Source organism: Pundamilia nyererei, unplaced genomic scaffold (assembly GCF_000239375.1).
Source record: "Pundamilia nyererei isolate P.nyererei 1_Seehausen unplaced genomic scaffold, PunNye1.0 scaffold00103, whole genome shotgun sequence".
Classification (NCBI taxonomy): domain Eukaryota; kingdom Metazoa; phylum Chordata; class Actinopteri; order Cichliformes; family Cichlidae; genus Pundamilia; species Pundamilia nyererei.
This window is the reverse complement of record NW_005187504.1, coordinates 1,101,936-1,125,505: the sequence shown is the minus strand read 5'-3', so window position 1 is coordinate 1,125,505 and position 23,570 is coordinate 1,101,936. Positions and strand designations below refer to the sequence as shown.

The window sequence follows — 23,570 nt, the reverse complement described above, 5'->3', positions numbered from 1 at the left end:
CAGGAAATACCTTGGCACTATGACATTATATTAGACCTAAATAACCTGGTCAGTGCTGGGGTTCATGCTTTTTTTAATTTTTTTAAGGTCTACATGTAAACTTCAGCTTTAAAACTATGCAGACAGCTAGCTGCAGGGGTTTGGCTCTATAGTTTTGTTATAACCTCAAAGGCATTCATGATGTGGATCTTCAAAAACCAGATGTGAAATTCCACTAATTCCTTCAGAGTTTTGTTCCATGTGCGCTTCTGAATGCGAGCGTATAGTGTGTGTGTTGAGTGCACTGCTCAGTGTATTCTTTAAATAATGTAAAGCTGATGTGACAGCAGCCACAGAGAAATAAAACGGTCACCTGCAAACCCCAAACAGCCATGATTAATCACTGTAAACTGGCAAATTGCTTCATGATGCCGGCATGAAAACCTCTGTGGTCGCGCATGTGTGTGTGTGCGTGCTTGTCATTCAGCCTGTATGAGTGATGAAGTTATTACACTTTGCCACCAAAGAGGAATGTGTGGCATGCATGGGCATTACTGTGAGGGAGTGTTTCTGAGGTAATGCAGCCCGCTTCTCTCCAGGGGTTTTGCAAAAAATCAAAAAGGCCAAATTAACACATTTCGTGACATTTGTTACCAGAAACCAAATTCTACCAAAGAGAATTTCTTTTATGAGACTACAATAAGGCTGACAAGTCATCAGCTAAAGTGGGCAATTTTCTTTTTTCCTATTTTCTTTTCTTAAATATAAAACCTGTCAGACGTGTGCCAGTGGCAAAAACTAAAACTATAAGTGAAAAGATATATTTAAAAAGAAAAGAAAGGCAGAGACCAAATGTTTGCAAAAAATCCTAATTAAACGCAGCCGATTAGCAGAAAGAATTTGCTACATGTTATAATTGTGTTCTGCATCGTGTGTTGCTAACACTTTCCTGTGGAACCCCAAATACATAAGAGTCTGATCTTTATAGCGCTTTTGTGTGCTCTGCAGTGCTATTCATCAGTCTAGATAGTTATGTTGTACTTTGGCCAGTTTTTGAGATATTGGCTTTAGAAATGTGATGCAGCACAGCAAAAGCCAGCCAAGCATGAAGACTGAGAATCCGAAAACAGCCGAGCAATGACGCAATCAAGAAAAAACACATTCTTTACGTCACCATCTGCAGACATGTCTCAAAACTATGATCAAAAAACGGTTTATTGAACAGTTTCTGATGCATAAACTGCAAATAAACGACTCGATATTTTGCCCCAAGTCGTTGTCCAGCAAACTTTCTCATCTATGAAGGGAAAACACTCGGCTCGGGTGCAAAGTGGACCAGCAACATCTGTCCCCTCTTAGTGAGGCCAAACTGGAAACACTGGAAAAACTGGACTGTGGCCATAGCACAATTTAATTTAAACATAGTGGCGTTTTTAATCAAAAGTACAATACTTTATAAATAAGTTGCCACAAACTAAACCACATTTATAACTAAAGCTTTTTGGCATATTCATGAAGAAATTTTAAAATTCTATGACATGCTGTATTAAAAAAAGTAAACAAATATTGGACTTTAGCCTGATTGTTTTGGATTTAATGAAAACTCAAGACCAGTGTGATGGCACAGGAAAAAAAAAAAGGAAAATCAGCAGGAATGTCTTTATCCAGAATTCATGATCTGCTTACTTAAAGACAAAAAAAATCCCCACAAACTTTGCTATGAGCAGTTACCTACAGGAACTCATTTCTTGCTGTATACATCCGCCTAATGAGGCGCAGCTACTGTAGCTAATCTTACAGCTATTGCTGTCAATATTTACGTCTTGTAACACTGTCATGAATAGATGCATGCAAGTTGGTAGAAGTTGGTTAGAAAGAAAGTTCCGACATGAAACTCGATACATTAAATGTATTTTCTGGCTGTTTGAGCATCATAAGGCTACTGCAGCTGGACTGCAATATATTCAAGAGCAATCAGACAGATGATACCCCAGAACTGGCAACTGGTATCAAAAGAATCTAGATGGATAAAAAGCACTGCAGGTCACAGAACAAAAAAAAGGCTGAATTGGGCTGAATTGGCCCTTTGCGCACACATATTTTAAATATCTAAGACCTTTATGCAAAAACCTGTTAACGTAGTTAAACCCGTGGACACCATGTTTGAATGGCCCTAAGATTTATTTTCTTCTAGCCTGTCTGAAGAGCACAGCGGTTCTGCTCTGGTTATTTTTACCTGCGGTCCCTGCCACTGAAAGGCACCACGTGGATCCCCAGGGGCCCACCGTCGTTTGACACCTCCACCAGTTTGACAATGTCTCTGGGATCGGAGACGGATGAATGACAGAGAGAGACGGGGGTGGGTAGGGGGGTTGGGGAGGAGGTGCGGGGTGGAGATCAGAGGAGAGGGGTGACACCATGTGGGCAAAAATAAAAACAGGAAATGAGGCAATGAAGACAGAAACATTATGACAAGAGCTCAGTGGTGCAAACAAACAAATAAAAATAGAAGTCAGAGGAGACAAAAAGCACAATAAAGCAGAGCAATCCAAAGAAATCAAACACATGTACGGGAAAACAAAAAAAAGGGGTTTTCAAAAAAAACCCTCACACCCCCAATTCGGACTTAAGATGCTCTTCAGAGGGTGTAATGAGACAAATGCAGTGTGTTTGCTTTTTGGTGCGTGGGACCTTAATCCTACGACACATTAATATCTGTGGAGTGGAAAATTGCCCTTTCAAAGCCGGAATTAAGCTGCATGTAAGCGAATGGGTGCTGTTTGAAGTTGTACACAGTGGGGTAGAAACTGAGTGTTAATTAGAAAGTTCCTAAACCAAATGGTACAGAAAACAATCAAGTCAAATCAATGTAACCGCACCACACAGACACATTTAACATCCACTTATCCAAGAAAGAAATATGTCAAAATTTGAAATTTAACACTGTAGCACTAATAAGTTCCCTAAAGAGGAATTCAGCTTCCTCTGCTCTGCTGGAAAATCTCTTCTGGCAGCACTGAAATGCACAGTCAAACTTGGCAAGAAAAAAAGAAGAAAGGAAGCAACTTCCTGACAAGATGCTGGATCAACATATCAGGTTCCTTGAGAACAAATGGTACATGTTACTCAGATTTGAGAGGTGTGTGCATCAGCGACTTGACAAACAAGATATGTTTGTGCATTTCTGCAGAGGTATTTTTATTTTTTTTTAAAAGCACGTCTGATGTCCTTGAGTAAGCAACAAACCAAACGTTCCAAAAAGTTCTACAAAAAGCTCAAGTTTACTGATGTTTTTGGCTTTTGCATGTAGAAACTGAAAACAGCGACGGGGGAGACCTAATAATGAAAGAACTGACAGAAAGTTGCATTCTTAAAGCATTTATATGTAAATTAGAATGTGTGCTGATATCCATTTAAAAAAAGCAAAGAAAACCCAAAACAGTTCCAGCTATTTGCATTTCTGAGGCTGACCAGACACTGGCAAATATTATAAAGATGCAAGATCTAATCCATCCACAGCTTTGATACAACGACTATGATTAGCCCAGGGAAAATGGGCCCTTTACTGACAACGAAGAGGCAGGAGAAACCAGAGTCTCTGGGAAATCACAGGAATAATAATACCATACCTGCATATTAAACTGGAAGCATGCAATGGAGCAAAATAACAAAACAAAACACAGTTGTTAATAACAGAAGCTGAATGGGTTAGTGCGTGGGAGAGCTCTGATGGCGAGACGAGGATCATTTTGCTCCCACAAAAGAGAATTATGTAAATCAGAAAGCAGGGCTGAAAATGAGATTTTCGACAAACAAACCTCGGCTACAATATAGAACCTGCTGCTTTAGCTTTTAAGTGCCTATTATGTGAAGAAAGCAAGCGGAGAACAGATTTACAACGGTCAACTCTGAAGAGATATTCTAGTCTCGAACAACCAAAGTTGTTACTTCTTCGTGTTAGGTTGTGTCCATCATACTTAACACTGCGCGTACCAGGTTGCTGAGATGAGGAAACAGTATCGCAGTATTAGCAAGACATCAGGCGCTGGCTTACAGAGGTGTGGCGACACCACAAATATTGCAAGTTTCAGCCAATACATTTAGTTTAAACACACATAATTCAATGTATAGTGCAATTATTGACCAGCAAAGGTTGAATGATCTTCTGGTCAGAGTCACTTGGAGAGGATGAGATTGACAAAGCTGCGCGTCCTCTACAACCATCATTCTAGCGAAGGCAAAGACGCTGATCAGCGAGTGACTTACTCTAGTGACCTCACAGCAGTGTGGTCAATGGAGTCAGCTCGGCCAACAGGCTCGATCCGTCCGTTTTCTTCTTCTCTTGCCGCTTCCTCCTGGAACGAAACAAAAGGAGGAAAAAAAGAAGAATTTGGTGTGAGTGACACTCAAAAAGCACAAGAAGACTTGAGCCTGAATCTCTTTTACATAAACAGATTAATCTGAAACATTCAGCTCAGCCACCAGATTACAAGTGTGAGGTAGATGAATCCTGTTTTAGTTCAAGGACTGAATGATGTCCATACGACTGTTGGCAACACACACCCATGACTAAATGTCTGCAGGATGAAACCGCATACACAATTTTCCAGTTTTTCTTGCCAGCCAATGAAGTGGTTGACAGTCACTCACATTATCTATGCTTTACAGAAAAATGATGTTGTCAACAGGCTACACAGCATTTTCTGCCACTCCAGTTGGTCCATATGTCACACTGGGCACTCGTGCTCGGCCGTGAGTTGGCCAACGTTCACGTCAGTTGAACGCAGTCCAAGAAGCGTATGGTTTCTCACAGACCTCAGAGATGTGCGGCTATGAACCAGCAGGAGGTTTTCAAGACAGACTTCAGAGATCAGGAATGCATAACCTGCGTGTCAACGTGTTGAAAATGTGTCAAGTTAGAGAACCGAACCTCCGTTATATCTTCAGGACCTAGTGTCGTTTCCTAGTTGGTACAACAAACAGATAAGACCACGATCAACGCTGCTGGATTAGGCCATTTACGAGGCAATATTCCTCACCCATCTTGTTTCCTGCCTTTCTGTTTGCATGCTGACACAAAAACAGTGCCGTCCACCACCCAAAAAGTCTTAAATGCAAACCTGATGTGGCCAAGAGGAGCAGACCAGAGGAGGTTTTCCACAGCCATAAAAATACATGCCCTTTACAGCCGTACGCCATCAAAATTACATCGCCTTTGTTCTCTTCTTGTATTAACTGTGGACACTTTGTGCGTGTCAGTTTGGACAGGGAACTTGACATTCATGACACACACGCGTGCACAAACACACACAAGGTGCACCGAGAGGAGAAAAATGAGAAGCAGAGAAAGAAAGTCATTAAAATTTCAGGGCGACATTGGAGAGGAGAGAGGAGCGAGCGGCCGCGGCAGCAGAGGCGCAGGCCTCCCCGGCAACTGGCCTCATCAGTATGAAAATGAGCCTGCTGTTACCGTGGCTGCCGTACGGTTGCCATGACACTTTGGTTGCCTTGAGGACATGGAGCTACAGGGCAGCACACGAGTGTAAGCATGAGTGTGAAGAACTTTCGGCTGCTGTCTTTTAATTTAAGTCGTCTTCTGCCAGCCCGAAGTGCTGACTGTAACAGTGAAAACAGAAAAGTCAACAAACGTGACAAATGCAGTATACGCATTATTTACAAACAGACAAAAACCTGAATTTTCAAGGACTCTAGATAGTTAGAAAAGTTACAGGAATTTAGATATTAATTAAATGTCTTTTTATATTTACAGGGATACACACCTGGGACTCTGAGGACGTACATTTCTTTTATTTTACACCTTTTTCTGTTTTGGTCTGTTTTGGCCATCCAGGGACCAGGTTAGGAATAAGCGTTCAAACACTAATGACTAATGCTGAAATCTAATGCGTCTCATACTTGGTGAAATAGTACAATTCTGGGACTCCACCCATTAAAACCACTGAGCACCTCTGATTGAAATTTAGCTCATTTCACCATGCCCACCTCTAAATTTCCCAGTGCACTCCCAGTCTTCTTGCTAATAAAGTGTGGCTGTGTGGAGCTTTAAACCAGACAACCTCTGTGCCAAACTGACCCAACTACAATGTCAGGGCCAATCGCTGGCGATTTGACTAATACACTGAGACAAAACCACACTAGGAGCATAAGCATTGCTTTGCACTGAACTTTGCACCCTGAATTCTTCCAAGTTAGTCCATCAGCACCAAGATTTACTTTAACCTCATGAAAAACCTTTGGCCAAACCATCACATACAATTATTTCATCATGCAGTGGGAAACACTGATGAAAAACAGCATCTTTTACACCACATGAGCAAAACCACTGCTGACCACATTGCTTTTAGCAAGATTTGGTTTGGTCACAGATTTGGCTACCTGTGACCGTTTTCTATTCTAAATTTGAAGAGATGCATAAATCTTAATCGTTTTGATCCATAGACATTCAACTTTCTGTTTCATGATTTAGTTTTTCTTCATATCAGCTTTGGCACTCGACTTCCCAGCCACTTATAGCAGTGATCATCACACATCAGCTCCTTGTTTCAGCGTTGAAAGAGGCTTTTTCTAGCCCTCTAGCAACTGTTCAGAAAATCCCCTACCAAAAAAAAGTACTGCTTTGCAAAAATTTTAATTGTAATTGTTGTTGAGCTAACTGCAGAACAAACGTTTCCAAAGAAATAAAAAAGGGCTTACTTCTAACATTATTTCTGAAAAGCCCTGAATCCCCCCAAAACAAGGTATTGAAAACATCATCATTAGTGTAATAACACAAAGTATAAATAACGCGCTTTTTACATCGAAGCCATTAGCCAGCTAACCTCTCCATGCAACATTTATTTAGCATCCAAGTCAACTTTTTATTCATTCCACTGACTCTCTCTGGGTTTTTGTACAAGACATGATATATGCTACATACAGTGCAGAATAGCGCAGGACAGTCTTATAATGTCTCATCGCTGTTTTGCCCAATTTGTGTGCGAACAAGCTGTGCAACACAATGCAGTTTACACAACCACCACCAACATTAATACAATTGATTTATTTATTTAAATGATTGGAATCACTGATCTTCCATCACATATGCATCGATAAACAACAGCAAACATGTTAGACATGCTGACAATTTGTAATCCATCCATCCCCCTTACAGTAGTGCAGCACTTACAACTTAGACAACTGCATCATAAATGCAATAAAGTTTCAGTGCTATATTCTGCAACTTTTAGTGTGGCTGTATCTAATAATATTCAATATTCTCTGCATCATCAAATAAGAAATTTAGTTCAAAAATGGCTCAATGAAGAAGAACATTAAAGTGTTCTGCCTCAGTCTCCTGGATACAGAGTTGATAATATAAGCACTATGGGGAACACTATAAAGAAGCCAGCGTGGCTCTTAAAAGAGCTCTCTCTGATCGGTGGAGAGAAGCACCGAATTCCAAGTTTTTTACATGATCATAAAGAAGTTATGTAATAATAATAATATTTTAAAAGAGAACATTCTAATGTGTCATTTTGACATTGCAGAAAAACTCTTCTATAAAATGGTGCAAACCTATGATCTAATCCTCCACTGAATATTTGCCAAAACCATGCAGCCTTGTTCATGTGCACATTAGAAAGAAAACACACAAAAACCAGAGCAAAAAACCCAGCAGGCAGAAAAACAATAGCACCTCAGAGCGCCTAGTCCTAATACTATTCAACACTTATCAGGAGATGAGGAAGTGAGGCAGGGGGACATCAGAGGGGGGAGAGGAGTCGCTATCTGGGGAAGACCAAATGAGATCCACATTCATCACAGCACACGCTGTTTTATTTCATTAGAGGAACAAAATGAGAGACATTTATAAAAGACAAAGTGTGCCGGGAAGAATGTATTAACAACATCATATTATTCATTCATGGCAACTCCCATGGGCTAATGTGCATAGATGGATTTGCCAGTTGTCGTCAAATAACATCAACACAATAGAAAGTTTCCTAGTGAAACATGGATAACGCCATCTGCTGATGAACTTTCTGTGAAATGACTGAAAGCTTCAAAAGAGATGATGGGAAGAGACGTGCAATTAAAAAAAAGGAAGTACTCGCTGTAAAGAAAAAAAAACAAACAAAAAAAAATTGTTTTTTTTCGGCCATTTTTGGGGCCACTTTGTTTGGCCGGTTTTATTGGACCTATTTTTTTTTTTACTTCGGCATCCTTTTCAGAAGTCCAGCTGGAGACACTCTGAGAGGTATCGCCACACTTTGCAAACCACACAATCAAGACGTCGCCCATTCCCGTTGCTGGGAAGGGGCCGAGCGAGCAAAGCAAAGGATAGAAGCATTAATAATTCAGGGTCGAGTTGGGGGGTTAATGGCTAGCAGGCAGACAGGCAGGTACGAGGGCCGGCGGCCGATGTGTTTTCCAGCCGAGTCATTGTTTGTTTCCTGGATGTGGAAAAGTAGAGGCAGGCAGGCAGGCAGTTTTCAGGCCCGGGGGCTCATTAAAGATTAATAGGAGAATCCATTGGGGTCTGTCCTTTCTATCTCTCAGACTAAATGAAGTGGTCTGCACCTGGTGTGTATGCATGGGAGGGAGACTGAGTGGAGTATTGCTGCACTTTAATGAAGTGTTGCCCACTCCCCTGTCCTGCCACTTTGACCATACTGTCACTTACGAACTGATGCGAATGCACACATAAACGCACACACGCAGACAGATAGAGGAATGAGTGTTATTTGCAGAAACGAGTACAACTTTCTGAAGACGCTAACACAAATCTGCAGAGACCAAATGTAAACATTTTGACGTGGCAGAAATGTTAAATGTGACGGTGAAGCGTAAATGTTTAAAATCAGTAACAACCGTAGTTAGTCATTTGTGGCATCGTACCTGGATCCTTTCATTTCTTTGAAACTCGCATTAAAATTTTAAAATCCCGATCCGTTTAAATATGAATGATCGTGTCTCCGGAGTACGGAAAGTTTTTGATCATTAGGTTTGATGTTAAAGCTGCCCGTCATAGTGACAACCTCTGAGAAAGACTTCACAGGAAGTGCTTTGAACTGGTGCAGCGGTGAGAAGCGTTGATTTGCTTTGTCAAGCTGACTGTTAGCAGTGCCAATTAAGTCAAGTCAAAGTTTTAAAAAAAAAAAGAAAAAAAAGAATCATACAAAGTGGCGCCTCACATAAAAATCAATCTTTGCAAAATGCTGCATTTTTAAAATCAGTAAAAATAAACAGCCGGTTCAGGAATAATGAAATTGCCTTTATGATGGCCTTTAGCAAAGTATAAATAAAGCTTTATATGCACACAGGCAGGCTAATCAGGCATTCTGTTCTTGGCAATTTATTTTTTAGATTTAAAAAACAGAATAAATAGACTATATCAGGTTGCCTGTGTTCAGTTGCAACCGCTGGTCAACATCCATGACCTGTCAACTTAGGTGGTCTTATATGATTAGTGTTACATACTGGCTACTGTGCAGCAAATATGCAGTTTTAAACAGTAAAATTCAAAAGGGCACTCCTTAAAATCTCAAAAGCAAACGATAAAAATATAAATATATCACAAAATATCATCATAATATAGCACCTTTATATTTTCAGTTTCATTATGATACGAGGTCTAAATCTTTACTTTTAAAAACACTTACAAATGAATGGTGCTCATTAATATGTGATTTTTTCCTCCTATTACTTCAGTACTTTTGCATTGGAATTGGATTTCCTCTGTTTTATTTCAAAATGTCATAGATACATGCAGTTATATTGCACAGTCCTATTACTTCGATGAACATTCCTTTTCTAAGATAAGCAATGCTACATTAAAACACAAGCGCACAAACATTTATCTGTGTTAACTGGTATCTGTGTCCTCTCCAGCAGAACTCCATATGTTCCCAACCGGATGAAACACTGAACTAAAGACTATAAATTAGCCTTAACCTTTAACCTCTAACCTGAAAGCCACCACACACCATCTGTGGCTGACAGACAGATGAAAGTTAAAGGTGGACTTCAAATAAAGCTCCAGACCATCTTTGCAGCATTCGGTCTTCTGTGAGCTCAACACAGCTGCTGTAAGCTTTTAAGCTCTTTTTTTCCCCTCATGGAAAAATCCTGTAACGTTGGAGATAATGATGTGATAGACTTTAAAACAGAGAACTGGTTTGTTAGCATTAGCACTTTGCCTAAAATAACTCAAGCAGAGCAACTCATACACAAGGCCAAAGTGCTTCAATAGAATGACAATCTTCCCTTAAAGATAGACAATAACAACAACACCACAAAACCGCTAATAGTTTCTGGGGCCGTGGCTGTGTGACCCTTTCAGGAAGAAATAAAAACAACAACAACAAAAAACATCTACTCAATTTCTGGGTGAGTTAGACAACAAATACAGACAGCTTCAGATTTTCACCAGAACATTTACTGAAAGCACTCAAAAGGTTCATTAGAGGCCACCTGAATGAACTCACACATTTCATCACGTCAAGGGATGTAATGATCAAACATGGCTGCACATGACCTTCGATGTCTTATTCACATTCTGGCAGAGAGGAGGCAAACATCCAGCTGAGAGGATAAAAATAGCAAATAGTAAAAGAACACTAGCTCATCTCAAGTTCAGCTTTACTAGCTTTAAACATTTGATGCAGGATCAAATAAACTCGTGTCCCTGATAAGTTTGATATTGCGCTGCACACAGTCCAATCCATCCCGACACAGAGACGTATAATGAATGCTGATGCTTGTCTCCGTGCAAGACCACAATGCATCATTAAAAGCAAGCTTTCAATTACAGATCCCTGCACTAATTCAATTAGTCTCCTTTGAAGACACTTTGATAATGGGATCCAGACGGGCGGACGGCATCGTCAATAACTCGAGGATTTATTGAGCCAAGGGGATGTTATCGGAGTTTATATCATCCTGGCAGCCTGTCGCGGTGCTACACAAGGAGAGGAGAACGCTACGTGTTCACGTGAATTGTGCGGTTTTGCATGAAGGGCATATTGAAAAATATATAGAAGATTTCAAAAGATAACGTGCAATTTTGAACGTATTTCACTTTCAAGGGCTTTACTTTATCTTTAGTGTGTGCATCTTTGTGGTGTCACTTCTCTTAAATCCTGGCACAGAGAAGGATTTGAATATTTTTCTTGCTCTTAAATGAGTCCTAAACAATTTGCTGTAAGAGTTTCCCGTATTGTGACATGGCTGAACAGTTCCTCCAGTGTAAGGGGAGGAAATGTTCCCTCGTTCTAGTGAGTGGTGCTTGTTAAAAATGGAATAACAATATTTTATTGTGTTTCTGTATTGAATTACAATGAGTGTTAACTTAACTGGTCCTCCTCAACTTTTAAAAGCTTGTTTCGCCTGATCATTTAAACATAATATGAACAAAGACTACCTTAACTTCAATCATTTGAGTTCCTTTGGTCTCAGCCCATTTCAGTTGCTTTGGGACCATTAAACCGGTTTATGGCGTCATGCTATCTGCCCATAGATTAATGTTGCCATTGGGAGGTCACCCAGTGGTTTTTGAAGTCCTGCTTTGAAGCCTCGGTTTAGTGTGTGCATCTTTTTTTGTTTTGTTTTTTTACAGCCTGGGTGGAGGGCAAAGTGCATCGATACACTGTATTGGTCTAACATACAGAAAACAGATACCAGCTCATTCCTGCTGAGCAGCATACAAATAAAATCCTGTATGTTCTATTTTTGGTGGACTTGCTCAGGCTTTTGTCAGATAATTGCATTAAATGTATCCTATAACACCAACACCACAAGCATGGCTGTTTGCCCAGTACAGTGACTCTAATTAGCCGCATGCGTTAGCATCCACCTGTCAGTTACAGCAACCATGACATATATAATGCAAACTTTCTATAGCCAGCGATGTTTTTGTATCAAACTGTAACATGTTTATTTTATTTCTGCTCTTGTGAGTCTACGTGGACCTTCTTGGTTTTGTAGCCTTGGTCAGGTTTACAGTGTTATCCAACACCATTAGGATGAACTAGACCACATATAGTAAACCAGGCCCCACATTAAAGTTCAGGGTTCAGCGTTAATAAGATGAAATCGGCTGCATTTCTTTGGTCCCGTCTGTTATCTCTGGGTTCTGTGTCTGCAGCGCCAGGCTGGCATGGATCGTTTCCCCCGGCTCAGGATTATTTCGCAGTGACTCAGTCCCAGCCAGCTTTCCTTTGTTGCCAAACATCCCAATCAGTTTGATTGATCTGCGTAGTTCTCTCACTGGCCAATGTGAAAGCGTTAACTTCTATTCAATAGCAACAATACGTCCATTCACCAGATGTGGGCACATTATCTTCAACCCATCCTTGCACTGCCACAGCTTTACGATGGTCCCATCTTCAAACTGTTGGGTTTCAGGCGTGGTTGGACTGGTGGCAGCCGTACTACAGATTCCAGCTCAAAACTAGGAGATGCAGAGACCGTTATTCCTCAAGAAAATTCCTTATGCAGGAAAATTCTGTGCCGGTTACAGTGCCATCACTCCCAATCCACAGTCACCTTCTTTGAAATCATCTCCCTCCCTCTTAATGCCTCTTTCTAAAGGCCTGCTGATACAGCGCACTTCCAAAACACTCTTGTGAAGGTCGTTTGCACCGTCTCTGATTGTGACCCTTATCAAAGAAGCTACTTTTCCTTCTTTCAATGCAAAAGGGCATCACCGTGCAAATATAATTCTTTCTTTGAATGTAGAGGTCATCCTCATCAACTCTCCATATCTGATGTCTCCCGATGAGCCCGATGAGGAGGAGTGTGTTTGACGGGGTAAATGATTTCTCAAGGCCAATCTGCAGAATAGTCACTCTTCTCATTTCTTCTCTATATTTGATGGTTTCAGGTAAAATTATCCTGTGTGTTTTCTTCTGATTTATACACGTCTCACAGGGCTGGATTGTAAGCCCTTTATTTAGACCGGTAAATAAAACATTAAAAAACTCATCCCCTCCTTGATCTTACTTGATCCTCCAGAAGAGTGTGTAAATGTTTATATTTTCCATTTTAATGTGTTCAGCTTTCCTGACGGTAGGATATTTTTCTTCTTTCTCCTGGAAGGAAATCTTCCCATTTTTTTTATAATGTATTTTTTCCCCGTCCTCCCTCTGCTGCGCTCTTGTAACCTCGAGATAGTCATAACATTTTTATAACTTTGCAGACTTAACTTTAACTCTTTTGAACAAAAGTATTGTGTTAACTCTTTAGGTTATTCCATTACTGCCAGTCCCTAACAGCTCTAGGTCCCCATGGTTCTGGTGAAAAGCCTTTGCAGAACAGTGGAGACTATGGTGACTGTGATTTTCTAGGTAAATGTACAAAATCACATTCCAGAAAAGTTTAGGTGTCTTTGAAGGCCAAAAAAATGCTGACAGTAACGGCACGTCCTTTCCTCGGCCCCGTCTCCACACATACAGCACTGTTTCTGCGACACTCATGTACCTCATGGAACTACAAGAGGCAGCAGTAATATTGGCGCGCACAAAATGAGACTTCCAGCACTTCCTAAATTACCGCAGAGCCGCTGTAGCAATCCACTTAATTCAACTGCAATTTCTCCGATCCAATTCAATCAAAGTGGCTGGGGTTGGTGGAGGGGTATCAGCGCACCAAAATATGCAATGCAATTTACTCAAACATAATAGACAATGGAGGCCTCATCAGGAATCAAAGCAATTTCAAAACTCACATTTTAGAAGAGATGTCCCCTAAGAGCTCAGTCAGTCTCGTTTGAAGTAAATTTGTGGGTTGTGTTTAAAAACGCTCGTATTGTGAGTCTGACTGAAGATGCGGAGGAGGGCAAAGGGGGGTTTCCCCTTTTAAGCCAACTTTATTCCTTTCCCAAAGTTATCAGATGTAGTCTACAAGAAAAATAAGTGAATACAAAGGTTACAGAGAGGTGTATCAGTATTCCTCCAGAGAGTGAAGGGGAGATGAAGCGAGTGATGGGACAGAGAAATGAAAAACTACAGAATAAAAGGAACAGTAGATTGAGGGAGTGACTCAAAGGATGACAGAGAGGCAGATAGCGAGACAGACAAAAACGCATTACACGAGGGACAGAGAGCCACGACAAACCTCGTTCAAAGGATGACAAATGACACTTTGAAAACTCCCAGCTATAAATCTGAGGGGATTCTGAGATCTTCTGACATTTTACACTTTCACACTTTTGGCTGTCAAAACAAAAAAGAAGCTGAAAGTTTGAGGTTCTCCGGATGTGTCAATCATTCAAACGGAGTATTTAGAAATACTAAAGGAGAGTCGCACGAGTGAGCTGGAAATACCACCAGGGGGTTAACTATCTAATGTTTGCTGTGGGGGTTACACCTGCCATTGTCACTCCTGAACACATCCTGAATGGTGACGCGACATCCACTGATATGAGCCACACAGAGCGGAGGTACGAGAAACAGCAGGAAGAGCGAATGTGTTCGACTTTAACCCATATGCATCCCATATGGAGAGTCGAAATATGTGGCAACTGGAACAGATCAAGCCTACACACGTTGCACTTACTTGCATATATAAACTTTGAAGTGCAATTCATTCCATGTAGAGAGCAAATAAAGGGGATGGGGTGCATATGCGTATGTTGCAAAAACGTGCTGCATAAAAGTAACGAGGCACGGTGCCATTGCTGAAGTTTTTGCTGTTGCGCGTGTCAGCTTCTAAAGGTTTTAACTCAGGAAGCTAATCAACATGAATGCTCAAAATAATGAGCAGTGCAAGCATGTTCAGTTGGACAGAAAAAACACGGACTGAGTCTGCTGAGGAGGGCTGCGTAATTCTTTTAAACTGACCTCCCGGGCTGATTAAGCTGCTGATTGATCTTTTAAAAGTCACGATAGAACTGTCAACTTCAAATATACCATGATTCTTTGCATAAACAGTACATACCAGCTGATTACACTGAAGCTTTCTGAGCAAGCTCTGCACTAATGCAGCATGTTCAAATCTCTGCAAGTAAGTTCAATTTCAGACAAATATCCCGACAGAGGAAGGAAGTGGTGAACACGTTTGAAGCAATATTTACTTCCTGGACATTCTAATGGTGTTAGCGCAACGAAACGTCTTTTATGTTGGTAGTTTTCTAAAATTATTCACCTGGAGACAGAACACAGCTGGAGTGGCGAGGGTGTGGGGAATGTTTTGGAGCATGAAGAGTAGATATCATTTATAACAAAATAATCAGATAATGAACCCAAGTACTTCCTGTTGTTACAAGGTCAACCTTTTAGCTGCCACAGTAACAAAAACCCAAACAGCGTTTTCTTTATAGAGCTTACGTCAAACTTGAAGACGTTTCTATTCATTTGTGTGCTTTCATCAGAGGTCTTAGAGCTACCGCAGGTCTAATCTTCGTGGTGTATTCGCCATATGCCCTTACAACAGAGGTGAGCAGCATGGGCCGTGGCCAGTCACACAGCTTGTTATGTGATGCACCATTTACCAAGATGACACTGCCGATAGAGCCGCTGCAATAGAGCAAAATAACAGGTAAAGCTGACCAAACTACCCCTCTGAGAGGAAGGGAGCTATAGATAATAGTGACAAGAAACACACACACACACACACAGCGGTAGAGATGTCAGATTGAAAGCCATTATTCTGACTGACTCAAACTGTAATGGCTGCAGCTGAGAAGAGCGTGTCTATATAAACAAGTCAAGGGGAAAAACAAAACTTCTCTCTATCGTCTCCCTCTGGCTTTTTCCTTCCTGCAGCAATGCGTTCTGTACCTTCAGCAGAACTTCTGTAACTCTCACAGCACCGTTGATGAGTCAAAAACTTTAGCTGAGCTATGACTGAACATAGTGCATATATAAGAGTGTTTATTCTTACTATTAAAATTCAGGGAACTGTAATTTAAAATAAGCCCCAATTTCAAAATTTGATAATTTATTTTTACATTTTAGAGAAATCCACCTAGGGCTTACAGCATGTCACACATTTGACATTTTTTGGTCTTATCAACTGATGATTTGCATTTATTATAAAGTTTTCTGCATGTTCTGGACCCTTTCTGGACAGAAATCAAAACTAAGCTAATTAACAAATTGAAATTCTCGTGTTTTGCAAATGAGGGCAAAATGAATTAATTTGTAGTGAACTGGCAAATCACTCTGGAGGCTAAAGCCCAGGGATGAAAAAAAAAGTTTCATCTATATTCACTATTACAGTTTTATTCAGATGGTTAGAAAAATGCACTTTGAACCTGCTTGCAGGTTTTGAGATCAGCTGTTTTGGATGTGCACTCGTCGTCCTTCATTTCAGGACAATCTGCTTGACTCTTCGGTGGGCAGGTTTCATTTCCAGAGCACAACAGACCTCAATAATCAGCTCCGTCCCTCTTTTGTCAGATCTCTGATTCTCCTCTGATAACAGCTGGCACCTGCTGTTGTCATCCTTCTCATCTGTCTTTGATCGTTTTATAGACCGCCGATAAACTCTGTTGCTCACGGAGCCCGTAGAGCGCTGCAGATGTACAAAACTGAGATCCTTATCTTGGATTTCAGTCTCTGCTGTATGTGTTTCTAACCCTTCCTGAACATCAACAGGCAACAGGTGGATTAAGTTTTGAGAAAGAGCTACCATCTGTCCAACCAGCGCAGGTCTCTTTTAGGTGTAATTACTTCTTGGTAGCAGGTGAGCAACATGGAATTACATGCTCGCGTGTGTGCCTGCAATGTCCTGACAGCAGCTTGCAGCCTAAGATGGAGCTCCCTTTGGGAAAACTGTGTACCCACAAGAGGGGGAGAGCTGTCTTTCATCTCTCCTCCGTCTCTCTGTTCTGGTTCTCTCCCTGCGTCCCTCCCGGCTGGAAAAGATCTGGGCTCCCACAGCTCTCTGTCATATTAAAACCAAAAGATCAAAGGTGATGAGGAGTGGAGGACCAAAGAACAGACAGAAAGAAAAGAGAAATGAGAGGAGTCAAAACAAAGGGACTGATGTGAGGACGGGATATAAAGAGCAAAGAGAAGAGGAGGATCAATAGAGAGAGATGAGGAGCGGGATCTGTGAGAACGGAAAGATGAAGTGAAATGGAAAGTTTTTTGGAGTTACGATGTGTCGCTCTAAAAAAAGCTGACGCTAATTCTACTCAACTAAATGTCTTCCTGATTGAAGCAGAGGAAGAAAAAAAAGGAAGGGGGTGTTTAAGCAAAGAATTTGTTCAATCAACAGCAGCGGAAGCACATGTCAAATAAACAATGATGAATATGTGAGATTGGATTTCACACGTGGAGACGTTTGTAAATGAAGGACGGAGACATGCAAGTCAAACACGGGCGGTTATTCCAGGTGGCTTTGAGGCTGTAAGCGTGATGTCCTTGTCCTTCAGTCATGTGTGAAAGAAACTGTTACTGTAACCTTCTTATTATTACAACAGCAACATCACTCCTCCTCAGAGGCCTTTAGAAATACAGGAAAAAGGATAAAATGAAGCCATCTCTCTGTGTATGAATATAATTAATAAAAACAACTCCTCCCACGGAACATGAAACAACTACTACACAAAATTAACAACCACACTGCTTAAACAAGCTAGCAATAGCTGGTCACAACCAGCAGATCGTCATTTCAAGGTCACTTTGATCATGTTTGGCTAAGTACATAAACATCTGAGACTTCATTCTCACAGTTCAAGTCTGTTTAAAGTTGAAACATGAGCTGCAGAAAGGCCAGCTTTGGCTCTATGGGAAAAATACACAAATTTCTTTTAATTCTGTAAGCACATGTGAGCTGGCAATGGGACTGATAGCATTATTCTGCTTTTAACCTCATGATCATTGAGATGGATGATAAATAACTGCCAGTATGTTAACACTGCAAGCTCATGGAGATATTCCATATACTTCCTGGATCGTATTTCAACTTCTCACAGTGTAAGAAGAGCCTCCTGTTAGACATAGCCAGTCTTGTCACAATACCAGATTACTAGATATAAATGAATTTAATCTTTTGTTCACAAGTATGTGAAAGAAAGAGGAGGTGGTATGACAATTAGGTAGATATGTCCTTAGATAGTAAACATGCCATATTACTCTGTCATTAGTTACAATTGCATAACTGGCAATATGTCAGTTACTTGACACATGCCTCTTTGTTCTTATCTTTATCTCTTAAAAATCAAACCTTTTCCTCTGTGTGCGTTTTGTTTTATATTTGTATTATTTGACTGTAAGATTCCCCCCAGATATGCACCCAGACCTGGTGACTGTGTGAAAAAGGCAAATAAAAGATTTCATCTTCATCTTATCTAGCAAAAATTAAGCCAGAATGAAGGTGCAGTGTGCGAAAAACAAAGTACACTCAATGATTTACAACTTGTAGAAGTCCCTTTAGCAGTAATAGCTTAAAGTAAGCATTTTCTGTGCTCTTTTCATATTATTAGATGAATTTTGGCTCTTTCCACAACCTTGCTTTAGTTTATTGAGATTTGTCTGCACAGCTCTGTTATGGTCCTGCCTCAACATTTCAATCAGGTTGAGGTCTGGATTTTGACTGGACCATTCACTTGATTCTGTCTTTATTCTTTTTCCCACCAGCCATTCCTGCTGTAGATCTGCTGATGTGCTTGGGATCCTTGTCCTGTTGCATGACACACTCTGTCAGACAGATTGAGTCTTTGGCATACAGAAGTGGTCACGGTCAACTCAATGACTGCAAGCCTCCCAAGTCCTCTGGCTGCAAAGCAAGCCAAAATCATTGCCCCTCCACCATTTAGCCTGACAGTTTAATGTGTGGCCGTTTGTGCTGACGTTTTCTATGCTAACTGAGGCCTGTAGAGTCTGAGATATAGTTCTTGGGTTTTTTCAGGGTTTTTTGCAGGTTCTCTGAACAATGCACGGTCTGACCTTGGTGACTTGGTGAATTTGGTGGGGCATCCACTCCTGGGAAGCAGTCTCAAATGTTTTGCTCTTGCGAATAATCTCTCACACTTTAGAATGACGCACTTCAAATAGTTCTGAAATGTTCTTACAACCCTTCCCAGATTGATGGACAGCAACAATTGCTTCTTTATGATCATTGCTGATGTCACTGCGTTAACACTTGAAGGCTCCAGTCCAGCAAACTGTCAAGAGTCCTGCTTTTTTTTTTTAAGGTGTGCTCACACTTGCTGATGATGAATTAATTAAACAGATCTGATTAGCGGCACCTGGCTGCTACTTAACCACCTTAATTCCTATGGAAGCAGGAAGGGTAAACGCAGCTTTTTTCTACTGATTCTGCATTTTGGCTTAATTATTGTTAAATAACTAACAACATGGTGTAATAATTCACCTGAGGTTGTATTTACATCATCTTTAAGACCTGCAGAGGACCAGATTATTATTTCCATTATGTCCTAATACATAAAATGTCACAGCTGAAAGAGGGTGCACTTTCTTTTTCACATAACTGTATCCGTATACTATTCCTAGTACTCTTTACAAGTGTTAATGAAGCCATTTAGTTCTAGAAAAGCATAGTTTTATCTGTGCTGTGGAGATTTTTTTTTCTAAATTAGCACTACTATAAGTAAAAAAGGAAAAATGTATAAATGACAGTATGCTGTGGTAGGTGTATGTCATGTCTGACGAGTGGACATCAAAGCTAATGAGCACAAATGTTAAGATGAGAAAGAAAGGAAAACTGATTGAATGAAAAGAAGACTGTAATTACCTACAGTGTGCATGGAGATGAAAGAGTGGCACAAAAAAAAGACATGAGGGTTATGATGTATGAGACAGAATAACAAAGTTCAAATTAAAATAATAACATTGGAAGAGTGAGAAGAAAAAAAGATTAGAGGCTCATTATAACAAGGTGACAGCAGATTAACACTGTTCACACATCTGCAAACACACACCTTCAGCATTTATCGATACACTCATTTACACCACACCAACATATTGTACAAAAACAGAAGGAAACACCTTCAATCTAAGCTCCACAGCAGCACCTACTGGTCGCTTGCACAGAATCTGTTTGCACTGATCGTACTGCTTTCACCCATCACTTTCATCTGTCTTATTAACGCACAGACACACACACACACACAGACTCTATAGTATGCACCCACAAATCTCCTGAACCATCACACAGAAAATGATATGTACACCAGACAGCTGCACAAATGAAAAAAACAAAAAACAACAAAATAAAAGAAAATCATATACACAGAGACACAGACATGCCACAAAACTTGAACATGCAGGTTTCAGTGCACATACGAACACAGTCTCACACAGGCTGAGGTGATTTATGACTGTGCGGTTCAGGTTTGCATGATTTATCCTGCTAAAGCTGCACTGTGCACCTGAGGGACTCAACCCTCCACTACACACAATGCATGGAGGCTTGTTAACAGCAAAGCAGCAGAGGAATGTGCGTTTGTGTGCGTGCTTACACATTTTTGTTTTTGTGCACACTTCGAGTGTAATTTGCTTTTATTGTGTAGGTGTGCACACGGCCTTGATCACTCTGGCTAAGGAGTGCCTTGAATCCATAATATAAGTATAAGGTACTTCTGTGTTTTAATGAAATCTTCGTGTACGTTTATCATGTGGACGGATCATAACATTGTGCTAGTATCTGCAAGCTTGCAATGTAGCATGTTACTCGTGTGTAGCAAAGCTCACAGTGCAGATATGCAAAAGCACTGACATTCCTGCACAGGTCTGTAGGTGTGTGAGCAGATCCACCGTCAGAATGTCTGTAACAACAACATCCCCAGTGAGCCGTGTGAAGCCTCCATCCCACCATGAAAGATAACCTGGTCCCCCAGCAGTCTAATGGCTGAGGACACGCAGCAGCAAAACAAGCTTCTGTGATCGCTGCATCACATGCTGTGATACACTGAGCTGCTTTATGCTACCAAGGATTTTTTTCTTTTAATATTACATTTTGAAAAAAAAAATCTCAGTTTTTTTAAAGGCTACAGCCAGTTTAATGAGGTCTGTACTGTTTCTGAGGCCATGGCGGCTGCAGCTTTGTCAGTAGATAGTCTGTAGCGAGCACCCCTGGAGCTGCTGATAGAAAAATCAAAAGCATTTTCTTCCAAAATCATTTGACTTTATGTTATAGTTGTCTGGAAAGAAGTCTTGCTATCAAATGGTAATTGTTTTAAACTAGCCCACAGTCCACCACTCACCTAAAAGTATGAAACAATCCTAATAAGAATACGGAGTAAGCAGATTACTCCTTCTAATTGTGGCATAAATATGCAGATACAACAACAATTGTAAACAAATTAAATAAGTAAATAGAATTAAAATTGTTTACGACTTCAACTAATAGAAAAAAAACCCCCAAAAACAACATTATGCCTGAGTTTAATGATATGTATGAGTGTTAGAAATGAGTTGAGAAGAGAAACTACATTTCCTGCATTAACACTATGGAAGCTCCAGCTCTGGGTATCAGGAACGTCAAGGGAAGGGCTCCAGGCATATTACACATGCACAGAAAGAAGCTCACTGCGGTCCTGTGAGTTGTTCATCCCAGTTCTCAGTTATTGAATTTTTAGGTAGAAATAAAAGGAGCCTTTATTTGAATTGTAAAATTGTGAGTTGGAGTTCTTTACTTTTTTTATCCACCAATCTGATCTTCTTTTTTTTTTAATCAATTTATTACAATTTATTAATTTGCTGACATTTAATGGACAAATAAACGCAGACAAATATACAGTTTTGTATCTAAACTACATACAAGTGCAATTCACATAAACACAGATGCCAGATATTAAAAAGAAATACACCCAGTGCACCAAACAGAAGCAGACACGCACTGACCTGCAAGTCCTCAGAGACCGCCGTCGAAGACTGACCCTGACATGTTACAGTGAGAGAGAGTGTGTGTGTGTGTGTGTGTGTGTGTGTGTGTGTGTGTGTGTGTGTGTGTGTGTGTTGTCAGGGTTCAGCTCACTAACACTGCAGGTGGTTCAGTGGCTTTTGGTATTTCCTCTTAATTGGTTGATTTGCAACCCACTCGAAAACTGTTTGGATTTTTGACACCTGCTCACAGCTGACACACAAAACATACACACAACGCATACACACACACAGACGATGCCACAGACATGTTAATGCATAAACACACACGCACACACACAGATGCAAAGATCCATAAATGCCCTCACGACTCATGAATATACACACAAACGCAGACGGCAGCACAGTGCAGGCCTCTTTTCTCTGCATAGCCTCGGCACCTCCACCCGGCTCTCATTAATACACACTCGAATGACAGCTCGCTGTTGCCATGGCGACCCCCTACCTGTTGCCAAAGGAGGCTGGTAGTTTAGGGGGCTTGTGAACGCTGCTCAAAACTATTGCAGCTCAATTTTTTTATTTTTTTTTAGCTGTGTGTCAGGAAGCTGCCAGTGCTGCTCCAGGCACGCACAATTAACCACTTTGGAACAGAGAATAGTTTCATTCATTTCAATGCAATTCAATCTGGCTCACTTCAGTGCAAAGCTATGCCCTGTTCTGTGCGTTTTGTTATGAGAGAGGCTGAATTCTCCTCAGGAGTAAAATAGGCCTACTCCAATATATGATGCTCTATTCTAATTCTTCTCTTCATTTTCGTACTCGTCTGTTCGACGTTATTCATTCCGGGAAGATAAGATGAAACTAACTTGAGGAAATTGCTTTGCTTAATTCATCATTCCGAGCTGCTCTATTCTAATTAAATCACTGCATATTCTATTCTTGCTCTGCTATTCTTCTTCGCCACACCATTCTATTTTATATTGTTAACAAAGGTTTTATACACTGCTGGAAAATGGCTTTCTGGGCTAATTGTGCCGTGGAGGGATTCTTCTTGCTTCTCAAGAGGAAGTTTAGGAACTATACAGAAACTGTACATCCATTAAAAATACATGAAATATTCCAAATCAGCACTATTAAGAGAAGATGCTTAAAAATCACACCCTTGCTGCAGTTTCTCCCACAGGTTTTTATGCACCACGATAATTTCAAACTCTACAGTTTTTTTCTTTTGGTCTATATTCTGCTAATGTGTGGTGTTATTTTTTTAATGACCCATGGCTTACATGCCTGTGCAGCCATGTTGGCCAGGGATTGCTGGGGTTAGGGTAGGATGTAGGGTTTTAGCGTCTTTATGTGTAAAGTTTGCATGTTCTTCTGTATGCGTGGGTTCCCTCCAGGTACACCAGCTTCCTTCTAAAGCCCAAAGACACGCAGTTAGTGGGGTTAGGTTAACTGGTGATTCTAAATTGCCAATAGGTGTCAAGCTGAGTGTGAGTGGTTGTCTGTCTCACTGTGTTAGCCCTGCGTCAGACTGGCAACCTGCCCAGGATGTTTCCTGCTGCTCGCACTATACATACACATACACATGCGCACACAGAGGTATGGACCTAAATGTTGTATATTTAATTGGTAGTTAAATGTTGACCTTTTATAATATCAAAGGTCAAGCATATCCATGTTACACCTATATAGGTGATTTTTCTCGCTTCAGCACTGTGTGGGTGTGTACAAATGAATTAAAGCTGAAATCTCAGTCACTCACTTATTTAGTTGCATTCTTTAGGGAGGGGATTTTTT

At 40.6% G+C, this 23,570-nt stretch overlaps 1 protein-coding gene across 1 annotated transcript in view; it reads right to left on the bottom strand.

Annotated features, from left to right (window-relative positions):
• pard3ab (par-3 family cell polarity regulator alpha, b) overlaps window positions 1-23,570 on the bottom strand; it is a 233,486-nt gene that overhangs the window by 118,771 nt on the left and 91,145 nt on the right. Inside the window, exons 6-7 of the mRNA XM_013912826.1 lie at window positions 4,246-4,334; window positions 2,216-2,299 (exon numbers count right to left, since the gene is read on the bottom strand). Of these exons, the coding sequence (XP_013768280.1) occupies window positions 2,216-2,299; window positions 4,246-4,334 (173 nt within the window). The remainder of the gene's footprint in view (window positions 1-2,215; window positions 2,300-4,245; window positions 4,335-23,570) is intronic.